The 15253-nt window shown below is 36.6% G+C and overlaps 1 protein-coding gene across 1 annotated transcript in view; it reads left to right on the top strand.

Annotated features, from left to right (window-relative positions):
- Window positions 1-15253, top strand: part of MALRD1 (MAM and LDL receptor class A domain containing 1) — a 794826-nt gene that overhangs the window by 626311 nt on the left and 153262 nt on the right. Inside the window, exon 34 of the mRNA XM_044915239.1 lies at window positions 3569-3770. Within this exon, the coding sequence (XP_044771174.1) occupies window positions 3569-3770 (202 nt within the window). The remainder of the gene's footprint in view (window positions 1-3568; window positions 3771-15253) is intronic.

Below are 15253 nucleotides of genomic sequence, written 5' to 3'. Positions count from 1 at the left end.
CTGTGTATAAGTAATGGATTGTTTAATTTCTCTCTACAACTCTAATTCCAGATTTGTAGAGGGCAGTCAGTAGTCCTACCCTACATAAGGTAGGGTTCATGTAACATATGTGAGTGTGCTAAATTTTCAAATATATGGATAATGTTATTTCTCTTTTATTAAATAAGTTTAATGCCTATAAACTCTTCTTTTTGAAAGAAATTGCCCTTTTCATTACTTTTGATTTTTTTCTTTCTTCTATTATATAAATTTGAGTGTTTTCAAATGAAGCCATGAGAAACTGTACACTGACAAGGATTAAGCGTAGCTCGGTTCATTGCTTTACCCTATCAGTGGTGATTAAAGAACAGACATCTAGCAGAATAGCTGAGAGTAACTGGGACCAAGTAAAGCCAAGGTTTTGTCTTGGCACTGCATTGCATGCACAAATTTCAATAAGCTAAATAATAGTGAAATGGATAAAGTGTTTCTGATATCTGGAAGTGTCCATTAGGAGACTCTAAGTCAGTGCCAGCCTACCTTCCATGTTGCAGGCACTTGGAGATTGTGACTCACTGCAGGAGAGGCATTTCAGGAAAATGTACTAATCGGGTTCTTTTAGTTCTTCACCAGGAAAACCTGCATACTTGGGTATTGTTGAGATAGCTGCTGTCTGGTTTCCATACTATTCTGTAATTTAATCATTAACTCATATTTTCTATTATCTCATCATATCTTTTGTTGAATGTTTTCTTTCAAAGGTATGCTCACTCCAAATAAATGTTGAGGAGTTTCCTCCTCAAAGAAACTTAACATATATTTAATTGAATGTTATTATAATATTTGTATTTAAATGACATATCATTTTATTCTATCTATGAAGTTTTCTTCAAGTTTTCCCTACCCTATATCATAAGCAGTTACAATTATAGTATCATCCTTGAATATAATATAATATTGATTTAATATCTAAATATAATATTTTTATTTATGTATTCTTTGAATCCATATTGTTTTATGATAAAATGATTGTTTTATAATATATAATATTGACTATTATTATATTAATGGCTATATGTCTGACCAAAATTTAGAAGATCAGAAGTAACCAAATTATTTGTCCAGCAGCTGATTTTAGAAGCTATTTCAAATAAGAAGTTATTATTGTAACATAAATTAGTTTTCAGTAAAATGTGTGTAATAAAATATAAAATTAGGAACAAATTAAACTAAAATTATTTTTCAAGGTTATTAGCCATTTTACTTTTTCAAAGTAATAGATTTTTGGAAAATAATAATAAAAAAGAAAAATATTTTGCTGACAGTTATCACAAAAATTTCTCTGAAGACAATGAATATTGTTTTCATTGAAAGACAAAAATAAATAATATTAGCCTTTTTTAGGTTTCTCATTTGCCATAAAAAAAACCCCCAGCATTATACGGAGCCCTTAAATGATCCTCCTATTTTTACCATTGGCCATTATGGCTACAGAAACACTGGACATAGCATGCAATTATTCAGTTTAATGCATTGGGAGTATTATAAATACATGTTACAACTGAAACAATCCATGAGATTGTCGGAAAGTTTCATTGGAATTAAGCAGTGAAATAGTGAAGTTTATCAGAATGAATAAGGACTATAGTAGGGTAAAATATTGGGTACCATTGGTTGAAGTCTATTAGAGAGTTAATGCTCATGATGGGGCACGGGGGTGGGAGAACAGGCAGGGGATGTCACGGTGGATTTAGGAGAAGCAGAGTAAAAGAATGAGGGAAATGGAATTTGGCAAGAGCATGTACGATTAATTGAAGATTAAGATGACTGAAAGAAAAATGAAATGAAAAACAATAAAAATATATTAATAAAATACATTTATACTAGGGTTTTGAAAAAAAGCAAAGCAAGTTGGGTTGTGTTTTCATGTAATTTGGTTTTCTGAATTGTTTTTTCCAGAAAAAGAGTTATAAAATAAAATAAAGCCATCCCCTTTTAAATCTTTATGTTGTAACTCAGGATTTATGAAGAAAAAAAAAAGATAATTCAACTTAGGTTGACTTTATAAAGTTGTCCTGTTATCATATTGAATTGGAACCTTCTTACCTTTTTAATTTTTTTAAAATGGAGGAAATTTGTGTTTATTTGAGAAATAGGTACCGACCAGATCTTAGAGCTTTGGGATGAGTGTTTGCTTATGTGTGAGACTGGAAACACTCGGTTGACCCAGATTCCCTTCATACTGACTTTTAGTTTATTTCATTTATTGAGGAATCAATATAAAAACTGTTTTTTGCTTAGGAAATGTGTGCTTTTCCATACTGTTGATGTTAAATCTCACTTTTCAGGTTTCCAAATTTGGGGCAAGTTTTTCTATTTTTCTTTCTGTATGATCATCTCGATGGTTTTTTAATTTTTTTTAACTTCCATTAATAGCTGGATTTCTGACTTAGACTTTTTGTAATAGTAACATTAGCAGCATGCTAATTTCTGGCTCTAGATAATTTGGTGGCTCTTGGGAGTATTTCTGGAATGCCATACAATATCGTATCATTACATGCAACAGAATGAGTGGTGTTATTTTCTCCTGATAGTATAAAATTTAAATAAACTTTTGTAGGATAAATTATCTTTAGATAAATTTTGATACTAAGAAAAAAAGTGAGAAAGTAGGATTTTTTTAGTAGGGAGCAATATTATTGGACAAAAACACTGTTGCAATAGAAGAAAATTATTATTATGTGTTTTCTTTTTTCTGAGTCATATTTTTTCCCATGTAAAAGAAAGAGTTGTGTAAGTGATTGCTAACATGCATTTTTATATATATATATGTATATATACATATATATAATATAATTATCATTTCTAGGGAAATGATAACTGAAAGTTAGGTACAGAAAGGTAGTATAGAAAAATATGTTTACTGCCTTGCCTGTTTTTGTTGTTGTTTTTGAAGAGCACTAGGAAATGGCATTTTTTGTTTTGAATTGTTTTTTACTGTTCAAAAAGATTATTGGAACTTGGCCTGGTGGTTGGTTTCAAAGCTAACTTTATTGCTATTTCACTTTTTATGTGATCAGTCTGTTAGTCCTTGCATTTAAAAAGTCCTGGGTATCGATGTTAGTTAGTTAATTCAGGAAGATTCTCTGTTTGTCAAAATACTAAATATGTTATGCACATTACTTTGGCTTCTGAAATGACTTGTATATGATCATGTTCACTTAAGATAAGTGTTCTCTTCTTTTAAAACAACCTTGGGGAAACATGGACAAAGTCCTTTAGCAATGAGAAATTCTAGTTTTATAGCTCCTTCCAGCTCTTTTAGATTCTTAAGATAGTTACAGGTTTTGGCCATGCCCACTGTGATACACAGAAATTGACATGACAAAACCAAACAAAGGTCTGACTACTTAAAGAAAATATAACTCGCTCTGTAACCCCAGTTTGTGAGATAGAAAGTATTATAGTCAAGGTGTCGTGCTGTCCCATTGCCAGACTCCATTCTTCTGTTAACAACCAGGACGTCCATATATCTCTAACATCCAAACCATAAAGAGTTGCTTTTTCTTTTTTTTGCCCCCATTATTAGGTATATACCATTGAGGAATCTGGACTAAACATCCTCGTGTGGTCAGTGATTGGAAGCAAAAGAACTGGTTGGATGTATGGGCATGTCCCTCTCTCCAGTTACAGTGCATTTAAAGTGGCATTTGAAGCTGATTTGGCTGGAAATGAGGAAATCTTTATTGCCCTTGATGACATCACTTTCACCCCAGAATGTGTCTCTGGAGGTAAGCGATTTCTTTAGTAGATGGGGTGTATAAGGATTGTTTTACTATCCAAATATAGAAGAACTGGGAATTCCTGCTGAATAACATTTGTTTCCGGGTCCAGTACTATTCATACATTGAAAGAAGATCAGTATATGTTGTAGGAGGTAATGTTGTAGGAGGTAAAGTTTTTCTGCCCATGAGTTTAGCCATCAAGTTTTCATGCCCTCTAGGCAATCAAATTACTTTGATTACAGTCCTAAAGAGACATAGGGGAAAGTTAGTTTCATTAGAAGAGCATTATTATCTACTTTCTTTATTTCTAAAGGTTCACAAGAACTACATAAGGATTCTTCTGGTCACCTATCAGCTTCCAAAGTATCTTTTCCATCCAAATTAGCTTTCCCCCATTTCCTGGACCATTTCCCTTCTCCTCACTGTTTCTACTGTACAATCTAGAATTCATAGTCAAAACAAGAGTCTTGTCAATAACGGTTTTTGTAAGAAATCATTCCCTTAACTGAAATCTGAATTTCTCCTATTTACGATGCTTCTGCTTAAGTGGCCGTTTGTTCTTTATAAAGTCTTCAGATTTTCAATGTTAAATAATAGGGTCATTGTCTTTCTGGCTACTCTATGCCTCATTCAGAATTTTATTTTTATAGAGTTATTTAAAAGTTTCTTCTTTTGGGGGCACCTGGCTGGCTCAGTCTGTAGAGTATGTGACTCTTGATCTCAGTGCTGTAAATTCAACCCCACATTAAGTGTAGAGATTACTTAAAAAAAATAGAAATTACAAATTTTTTTTTTTAATTTTCTTCTTTTTAAGGCCACACATCTGGGTTCTTATCCTTCCAATGGTTTTTTTTTCTGGATCCTAAGTCCTGGGCAATTTCAACTTCCAGGTCACTCAGCCTATATAAAAGGTTAACCTTTTCAATTCTAGTTACCTTCATAAATATTCTTCCTCCATAACCAACTCCCACACTTACATCCTGGATCTTATCATCCTGTCTGAAATTTTAGGGTTGAAAGTTTCATCTGATCATTATATCCTCTACTTCCTGATTATTCCTCCTAAACCTGTTTTCAAACATAATTAACAAGAAAAAAAATACAATTCTATATTCTCAGTGCTTCCTGCTTTCTTCTATAAAATAGCTTCTTTATACTTTTTTCCTAATAATCCCAGATCTAATGATCTAACATCTCAATTCCATTCTCAATCAGTACTTTGAATTATTTTATGTCCAATTTTTTTATTTTTTATTAATTGTTTAAAAGATTTTTTATTTATTCATTTGAGAGAGAGAGAGCACTAACAGGGGAAGGGGTTCAGAGGGAGAGGGAGAAGCAGACTCCTCGCTGAGCAGGGAGCCTGACGCAGGGCTGGATCCTAGGGCCCTGGGATCATGACCTGAGCTGAAGGCAGACGCTTAACCATCTGAGCCACCTAAGTGCCCCTATGTCCAATTTTTTAAAGATAAATTTGGGTTCTAATTATGTGCCAGGCATTGTATGTATTAGCACATTTATTTATCAGACTCTAGAATAAATACAATATCCAGGTCATGTTCAGTCATAATGGCCTTATCAGTCTTTGAAATTGGGTTACTATAACCATTTGTATTTTCCAGGCTGCTGCTGGTCATGCTCATTGGGACCACTAAAAGTTTTGGTTTATCACCTTAGCTGGTGGTCAAGGGTCCTACACACATCTATTTCCCATTCCCTGGCACTGCTTTTCTAAAACAGTCCTCAAATCTCCCAGCTATTCCCTTGAAATTTCCTCACTCTGCCAATGTTCTTATATCCTTTGAATAGAAAATAACCCCCTTTTGTAACAAACTCCCTTAACCTTTTTTTTTTCCACCTCTAAATGTGCCTGTATCCACAACCAAACACCTTTTTTGTCACTATTTGTCTCAGGGAAAACCCTCAGTCTTTCCAAGAGCAAATGTTCTTGGTCATTTCCTTTCTTAGTTCCTTCCAGTCACGGTTCCATCAAAGTCTTCTCTGTCCTATATCTTCTGTTTCTTTCCTTCCCCTACTTATTCTTAGCTCTTCTCACACACATGCAAGCAAACATACATACATATGTGTATACATACATATATACACATACATACACTTACACGCATTTATACATCACTTCCCACTAATTTTGAGCTCCTCAAGAGCAAGAGGAGCTTGTCTATTTCATCTCCAGAGCTTAACACAAGGACTAGGAAATTTGGGCTGAAAAGTTACTATTATTCTAAATAATCATAATAACAATTGTAACTGATTATGTGAGCAGAGTTGCTAACATTTGCTTAAGTATAAGAAGGTTCTTGCCCACTGTGTTATGGAACAGATTCTACTTTTGAGGACAGTTAAAAAACAAACAATAAGACCTCTGGCATTAAACCATGTCTTCTTTCTGTAAGTTTCTGTAAAAGTGCCTCCAACCAAACTCCCATCCAAAATCCAGAATCTCTAGGTGTAGTTTGTACAGCAATGCTTCATGGTTGATTCAGGCAGACATTTTTAGAAAATCATCAATTAAACCAATGTTTCTCCAATGGGAGTATCAGGACCCCCATAGTGACATGCCAGGGAGCATGCAATACCACCAAATAACCTGGTTGCAACTCCACTGGATTCACTTGAAGATCTGGGGAGAGGTGACGTAAAGTGTTATGTGACATTTGGAGTAAATATGTACTGAGTGGTGGAGAGGTGACAGCTGGACTAAAATTGTGGAGACACAAGTCTACATCATGACTGTCTCACTAAATCACTGTATAATTCTGAGAAAATCATTTTAACTCCTTAGACCATGTTTTGTCATCAGGGAAATGAAGTAGACGATCTCCTAAGTCCCTTCCAAATCTGCCATTTTATGATCAGGCAGGGCTAGATTTGTACAAGAGGATCAGGAAAGCGAAAGGAATGCATAGAGAATGACAGAGAAAGGGAGTGAGTCCAGAGAGAAGGAGGCGGGGACAGGTAAGGGGGTACAAGTGTAAGGGCAGACAGGTGAGAACAGAGGTGTCACTGCAGTTAGAGAAGGCTCATCACTCTTCGGTGTATTGGTGAACTTGAGCAGGCCTGCCCTTCATTCATCCAGTGTTAGTTGAGAATCTACTGTGTGCTGTCCTGGATTTGGATTGGAAGGGCAGTTATGAATAGAAGTTTAGAAGTTTTTTTGTTTTTGTTTTGTTTTTTTTAACCCCCCCCCCCCCCGCCCATTACCTTAGTCTAAACACACCTCAGGCAACACATTCTATAGGTTTTGCCTTCTTTTTCCCCCCTTGCTTCCATTTTACTGCTCAAACTCTAGTTCAAGGCATCCTTATTACTCATCCATATCTCTGTAATGGCTTCATAACTGATTTATCTAATTTACTGACATGTAAAGAACTACCAAATTCATCTTCTAGGACCTATGATAGAGTAAGTTCCAGAAAAGTAGATCTGGCATCTTTCTTATTCAACACAATAACAAAATTTCTTTTCAAGCAACAGCATCTGACTTGAGCTAACTTAAGTCAAAACTAAGTTTGTTGAAAGGATTTTGGATAGTTCCAAAAATTAAATGGAATGCTGAGAATCTAACTCAGAAAAATGAGTGGGAAGCAAGTGAGATGAAGTATATCAGAGGGTAAAACTGGCTAATTCCAGTCTTTGAATACTTGCTTTGGAAACTGGTCTATCTACTCCCCTGTCATCACTCTGAATGATCTCTAACAGTCCCTGTGTCACTACGTCAGAATTAAAATTGCTAGTTGGAAGCATACCCTTGACCAAGCCCATGCTTCAGGGTCCCCTAGGTTATGCTCTCATATCTCATCTCCACATCATCCAGGCCTGCATGATGGCTAGTTCTCTTGTTGCTCATAATCAAGCTTGAATACTCTGCAGCATATGGACCAAATTATAAAGTTAACTAGGAATAATAAATTATCTGTCTGTACTCTAATGGAGAGAGGGGAAATAAAAGGGAAACTGATCAAAATACACAAATTCATACAAGTTATAAAGAAGAAAAATGCTTAGAGGCTCTCAATTACCTACTAAATAAGCTTCGTATCCTTTAGTACAAATCTTGTCTTATCTGTCTCTGTCTATGAAATAATCCCTGAGAATGAGACCCCCTGCCTCTGTCCAGCCATGCCCCATAGCCTTCTACCTCCATGACTTTGGTCCCACCACTTCTCTGGCTGGAAACGCCCAGCCCTTTACCTTCTCTTGTGTAAATGCTTTTCCACTTTGATGGGCAGAGCAAAACTGCCTTTTTCATTAATTTAACCAAATTAATTTAAGCCAAATCCTACTGCAGATTTTCCTAGCCTGAAGTTTACAGCTCTCCTATAATATAGCTTACATGGTGTTTTGTGATATGCATGGCTTATTTTCTGTCATTTTTTTGGTCCATGTTAAAAAATCACCATTGTCATCTTGTTTTGTGTGTGTGTATGTGTGTGTGTGTGTTTTAATATTAGTGAGAATGAGTGGTCTTTAACTTTTAGGTTGATTGAGAAAAATATAAAATAAATTTCAAGTCGGCATATGATACAGAATAGATACTCATTTTATATCAGAAGTGATACGGTAATTATAGATGAATTATTTAAAACATGATCTTAATGTATGTTCATTTTTATAATTTTGTTTCAGGTAGTGATTCATGAGCCTAATTTTAAAATTAATAGTGATAATTAGAAAAAAGCCAAAAGAAAATGGTAATCAGTCCATCCCAGCTCACTTATTGGCTTCTAGAATATTGTTAGATTTTAAATCTATTATTGTGGGTCATGAAGTCCTCACAGTTTATCAAAGGATGGGATAATTCCTTTCTACCCTGGGAAGGGATGTTACATTTAAAGGAAAAACAAAACACAAGAACCAGAAAATGGCATTAAACGCTAATACCAGGCAGGCTTATGTGAACAAGACCTGGATTTCCCCTTGTCTGCATTTGGAGCCACTTGCATATTATACTATGAGACGGTTCTTATTTGATTTCTTGCTGATCATCAGACTGGAAGGAATTTTGTTAAATTAGGGGGAAAAAGTCCAAATGAAAACCATAGAAAACTCAGTCCTGATATGAACTCTGTTAGCCTAGCTGAATTTGACAAGTGCCTCACTCTGAACCTGAAGAGAAACCACAGGTTACTGTTCTAACTCTGTCTTAAAGGTGAATGCTTTTATGTGAACACTGATATTATCATATAAACATATATATTTCTGTATGTATGGCACATAAATACATAATATATACTTGAATGTATAAGTACTGTGATGTCTATGTAAAACAAAACCTGGTGTAGTGATATAGCCATTTCTCTACCATATGAAAGCAGTAATCAACTCCTAAATTCCTAGTCATGTTTGGAAATTATCATAACCTTTGCCAAATCCTTTCTTTTCACTCAGAAATAGGGCCAACCGTTTTACCAGGCCAAGTGTGTCTGAGAGATTCTGGGAGCTTTTCATTGCCAAGGTCAATCTGGCTCTGTTTTGTTCTCTTGGGCTATTAGAGTCTATACTTTCATTATGGTTTTCCTAATTCCCTGGAACACATATGTTGTTACCTGGAAAACATCCAGACTTTAGGAAAACAAGTTTGTTTGTTGCCTAAGAAATAGGATAAAAAAGTGACACTGCTTCACTAAAAAAAAAAAAAAAAAACTAGATTTTTTTTTTTAATTAAAAATCAAATGACTTCAACAATTCCAATAACAGTTTTTTTTTTTTTCTGATAACATCTTATTGGCATGTGACAACATTTTACCCAGAAAGGACTGGTTACTCTTTCTGGAAATAGTTGGAAGTGGCAAAAACAGAAAACAACAACAAATAAAACACAACTTTCTTGGCTTAACAAAGAATAAATGGGTTTATATGGAGGAGTTATTTTTGCTAATATAAACTTGCTCAAAATAGAAAACATGAGGTTAGAGAAATAACCAGGTTTTGGTAAAAACAGGTCTAAAGAAATGATAGTCTGGGGTGCCTGGGTGGCTCAGTCGTTAAGCGTCTGCCTTCGGCTCAGGTCATGGTCCCAGGGTCCTGGGATCAAGCCCCGCAGCGGGCTCCCTGCTCCAAGGGAAGTCTGCTTCCCCCTCTCCCACTCCCTATGCTTGTGTTCCCTCTCTCACTGTGTGTCTCTCTCTCTCAAATAAATAAATAAAATCTTTAAAAAAAAAGAGAGAGATGATAGGCTGGGTTGTTTCTGCCAGATGGAGCAAATGATTTATCAATTAGAAGGTCAGTCCAAGTTCTAGAATATTCTGACCTTGCTGTTTGCTCCTTCTGGTCTTTCTGATTGTAATATAATTAACATAATGTTAGTCATGCCTTCCGTAGAATTCCATATGGGGCAAGATAACCCAATATACTTCAAAGTAATCACTTTTAATCATTTCATCAGAAAGGCAAAAATTAATCTTAACAATTATATGGCTTTTTAAATAATAATAATTCAATCATATACAACACTCTGAACTTAGAGGTAAAGCTACTGATTAATATTTCTCAAAATTAATATTGATTAAATTAAACATAGCTCGAATTATCTCTGTCTCTAGCGCCAGTACCCTATTAACTGGAAATCATGGTATCAGCCATTTTCTCTGGTTGGGTCATAGAAGTAGTCAAGACACTAGAGCTGAGAGATCTCTGAAAGACCACTGTAGAATTATATTTGACTCCTGAGTGGTCTTCTCTACCACCTGCCTCAGTAAATCATCTCTCTCTCCTTTGGCCTTCCTGAGACATGTACAACAGGTGTTTCTAAAGTGTGTATGGAATTGAACAACATTCCCTCACTGACAGCTTGCTTGAAACTCTCTAGATTTCCTTCATATATTTCTGGTGTGTGATGGAGACATAGCTGCCCACTCTCCATCTCAAGCCTACTTCGCTGAGACAAAAATCTAATAATTGATCAGTGCCAAAATACTCAAAATTTCTGTAAGTAAAGCTTTCCTACTTACAGGATTGACAACAACATTTTCTTTCCCCGGTCCCTTCCCAGCCAGCAAAGAGTATAATACCATCATATCTGCAATGTTCATTATTTCCTCCGCAGTTGTAGGTTTGAGAGGGAGAACATGGATGAGGCTGGCATCAGGACAGTGGTACTTCCCGTAAGGACAGTGGCGTTAATCCTGTAAGGCACTGGAGAACCATTTTTGAGCAGGAGTCTTCCTTTGGGGAATGTAAACTGGAAGCAATATGAAGCATGAATTTAAAAAGGAATGTATTTAATAATAAGGGCCCTAAAATTAGAAGTCAAGAATTCAGCATTTGGGGAATTCTTTTTTTTAACTATTCAATAAAGTTGCAGTTAATGTGGGCCAGAGCTACCAAGTGAACAATAGCATTAGATTAGGTCAAGTACATAACACTGTGCATAACAGAGGCCACACCAGCATAGATATGTCTGACCAGGAACGGCCGCACCATCTGGAAATGATAAAATAGGAATGAATCTGTTAATCCACTAGGCTCTCTCTGCGTTCCAGGCCTCATGACAAGAAAGAAATGACCAGCAACATTTTATATTTGTATATGTGTTCCCACATTCACACACGTTTTAGGTTATTTGGGGTTAGATGATGGCAGTAAATTCTTCATTTATGCAATTTCAGTTATTTACATTACTATCACTATTTTTTCGTTAGGAAGGAATTGGCCATAATCCTGGCAAACGTTGATGTGGAGTAAAAGTGATAACTCTTTGGGGGCCTTTGTCATAGGTCCTGTTTCCTCAGCTCTTGATTTTCCCTAAATATATTCTTGATTTTCTTTCAAGTGTGCGACCTCCATATGAGCTGGGGGAGAGCGGGAACTTGGGCAGTAGGGCATTCACCCCTCCACAGCCTCGTGTGCTCTTTCCTTATGTTGCCCACCATCCCCCACCCAGCCCTTCTCCTCCACCGTTTCTATCACTCGTGAAGAGCTCTGTGGTTTCAAACCACCCTCCGATGTGCACGTGTGCATGTGTGCATACATGTGTACACACAATATTTGTACAAATGTACACATACACATATAAGGACATTATATGTATGTCTATATACATTTTGAAATTCTTCCAGCTTTCTTCTATATTTATTTTAGCTTAGCCTTGAGTGGCTGCAACTCTTCACTTTGAAAATAATGACCACTTTCTGTTTGGCATCTGTTCTCAGGCTCTTATCAGCTTCCACACTGGATCCAACTTCTGGAAGCTTTTAGATTTCCCTTACTTTTGTCTCTTCTGTCAGACTTTTGATTTTTCTTGTTCGTGTAGCCCTTCTGACAAGCCAAATAAGCCCTCCTGACTTCTCACATACTCTGCCTACTCCTCAGACGTCTCTGTATACGCCACAGTCTTTTGTTTCTCTTTAGTCCAAACAGAGGTCACATCCCATCTTTCCAGGAATATTTAAGCTATTAGATATGGAAATTAAATAAGATCAAAATGATTCTCTCAGGACTCCAAATTAGAGATAACCATTATTAATGAAAAAAGAAAGGAACATTTTTATACTTTATGAAGGGTCCTTCAGGAAATATGAACGTAAAATTATAACTCAAAATACCCTCAAACCAAGAGTTCTGAAGAATTAAAATTAAATATATACATATGTGTGTATATATAATATTTTCCCCCTCCTATAGTCTTATAATTTTTTTGTGATCTTTCTGAGTATTGTTAATGAGATCTGTGCCAGAGACAAACAATTACCAATTTATAACTGATGTATTTTATAGCAAGCATTTTACCATTTATGTCATTGAGTATGGCAATATTTGGCAAGAGCTTACTTCCTCCTCTTTAAAACTGAACTTCCTTGTGCATACTTTTTTCCTTTTAAAACAGGCAATCAATTTTGCCTTCATTAAGCATATTATTCATAAAGATAAAAATCCATTGGATTATCCTTGGGACTTTAGGCTTTTATTGAATTTATATGAAAATCATAAGAACGTTTCACTGTTTCACTGTAAATTATCAGTATAAAGTAATTTTTATTGGTATAAGAAAGATATTTCAACTGCTTCCCAAACTGAATGACCAAGGAAACTCAACAACCTGTAAGAGGACAAAGAAATACCTCAAATATCAGGAATTATGACTGTGTGCAGAGCACAGAATGAAGCACAATGTGGTTTTCAGAAGAGTGTCTTAGTTACTGGGAATATGAATGTTAGTTAACAATGTCAGCTCCCCTTTATCCCAGGTGTTTTGTTTTTGTTTTTTCTTTTCCCTATCCTGAGATTTATTACAAAACCAAAGGGCAGATTTATTCATATAGAGAGTGGTGTTTGTCAAAGTCCTTTATGTAAAATCCCATAGAACTTCTGAAGCAATTGGTAAAAACCCATAGTGTCCATATGAATGTATGATAGCTTCAGTTGCTAAGTTATAGATTTATTAAAATACATTGGAAGGTTATTTTTTAGAGAACGTTTCAGTTTCTGTTTTTCTGATCTACCCTGTTTTGTGGCTTATTAAATCAATAGAAATAGTCATTTTGTCAATGCATTCTTTATTTTATCCATTTTGGTTATTTCACTGCATATTATCAAGGAAAGTAAAACTATTTAAACCATTGATTTATTATCCATCAGTTTAAGAAATACTTATTGAGCACACACCTCATGCCATTAACTTTTTGGACATTAAGGTGTCACTGTATTTTCAAACGAAGGTTGAAACTTCTCGACCTCTGACTTGGATTGTCTAAACTCAATGTGAAATCACAACTCTGAGCAAAAATTGAGGAAAGATGTGGCAAATAGGTGGTCACAGTGATGGAGCTACTCTTTCTTGATGGCGCTAGTATAGCTTCCATTGTGGGATTTTCCGCTGGTTTCAGAATCACTCTTCTCAAAACAAACTTGCACACAAATCCCCTATACTCTAAAGCAACATTTCTTAACCTGTTTTTGCCGAAACACACAAAAGCCAATGCTCATGTGCTTTATCACACACCTCATGCGATGCGGACAAGAGAGCGGTGACTTAGGAACACTTTATGATGCTGCTAGCTGCACATCCACACTTCTTCTCCCCTGGAGAAAGCATCCTTGGTGGGATATAGTGAGTCAGTGTAGCTTTACTCTTGGTACAGCCTGGAATCAGCTCTAATATACAGAGAGTAAATCAATTGCAAAGTGTAACATGAGATACACTTCACTAGTGATCCCAGCACACATTAGACTTGTAATTCATTTGAGACACCTTCCCCCACAGCTAATATGAGATAGTATATTAGTGCGTGTGTGCGTGTGTGCGCACATGCACTAAGCTTTCACACCGGCCTCTGGCTTCTTCCTGCCCCAGACTCAGGTCCACGTAATACCTCCCATCAGATACAGCCTGAGAAAGGGTGACTCAAAAACAAGAAGGACCTTGAAGTTCAACAGTGAATCATATTGTCAAAATGAGTCCACCATTTTCTTGGGAGTGCTTGTCTCTCCCTCTGTCACGGTCTCCACCATGTGAGCAATCCCCTCTCTCTCTCATTTCTTTCACTTTTTCTATTCTGATGGTACCCCTAGGGGTATATGGAAAGGACGCTGTTTGCCCTGAATGTGCTATTTCAGCTCACTTTCCTGGAGTTGGTCTTAGTTTTGCTCTGATCACGTTATGCTCTTCCACAAAGGCACCCCCTCATATAGTGAACAACGTGCATTTCCAACAAAGCATGCTAGGGTTGGGGCTGATCTGGCATTGTTCCCCTTATGTGTTCACTGACCTTGCATTTTAGTTCCACTGGTGTTAAACAACCTGACTAAGCAGCTCACTGGGCCTGGTAAGTAACGGGTCAATGTGCTTGGCCTATGCACACTACATTTATCAAAGTATTGTGTACTTTATTTTTTTTAAAAGATTTTATTTATTAGAGAGAGTGCATGCAGGGAGAGGAGCAGAGGGAGAGGGACAAGTAGACTCAGCGCTGGGTGTGGAGCCCGACACGGGGCTCGATCCCACAACCCTGAGATCATGACCGGAGCTGAAATCAAGCGTTGGACTGTAACCAACTGAGCCACCTAGGCACCCTGAAAGAATTGTGTACTTTATTTTTTTTTAAAGATTTTATTTATTTATGTGACAGAGAGAGACACAGTGAGAGAGGGAACACAAGCAGGGGGAGTGGGAGAGGGAGAAGCAGGCTTCCCGCGGAGCAGGGAGCTCGATGCGGGGCTCGATCCCAGGACCCTGGGATCATGACCTGAGCTGAAGGCACACACCTAACGACTGAGCCACCCAGGCGCCCCAGAATTGTGTACTTTAAATGTTGAATTTTAGAAGGGATTTGGAGAAACTAGAACATAGAAATTTCAGAAGAAAAACACCAAGTATGAGTTACAGGCTAGAATACAGATTCGGAGGTATATTACTGCTGCTTTCTCTTAGATGATGCTTTCTTGCTGTGTCCTCACAAGGTGGAAGGAGCAAGAGTTATGTTCATGAAGGCTCTACCCTCATGAGCTAATCACCTCGGGAAGGCCCCACC

Source organism: Neomonachus schauinslandi, chromosome 5 (assembly GCF_002201575.2).
Source record: "Neomonachus schauinslandi chromosome 5, ASM220157v2, whole genome shotgun sequence".
Taxonomy (NCBI): Eukaryota; Metazoa; Chordata; class Mammalia; order Carnivora; family Phocidae; genus Neomonachus; species Neomonachus schauinslandi.
This window is presented reverse-complemented; position numbering and strand designations above follow the sequence as displayed.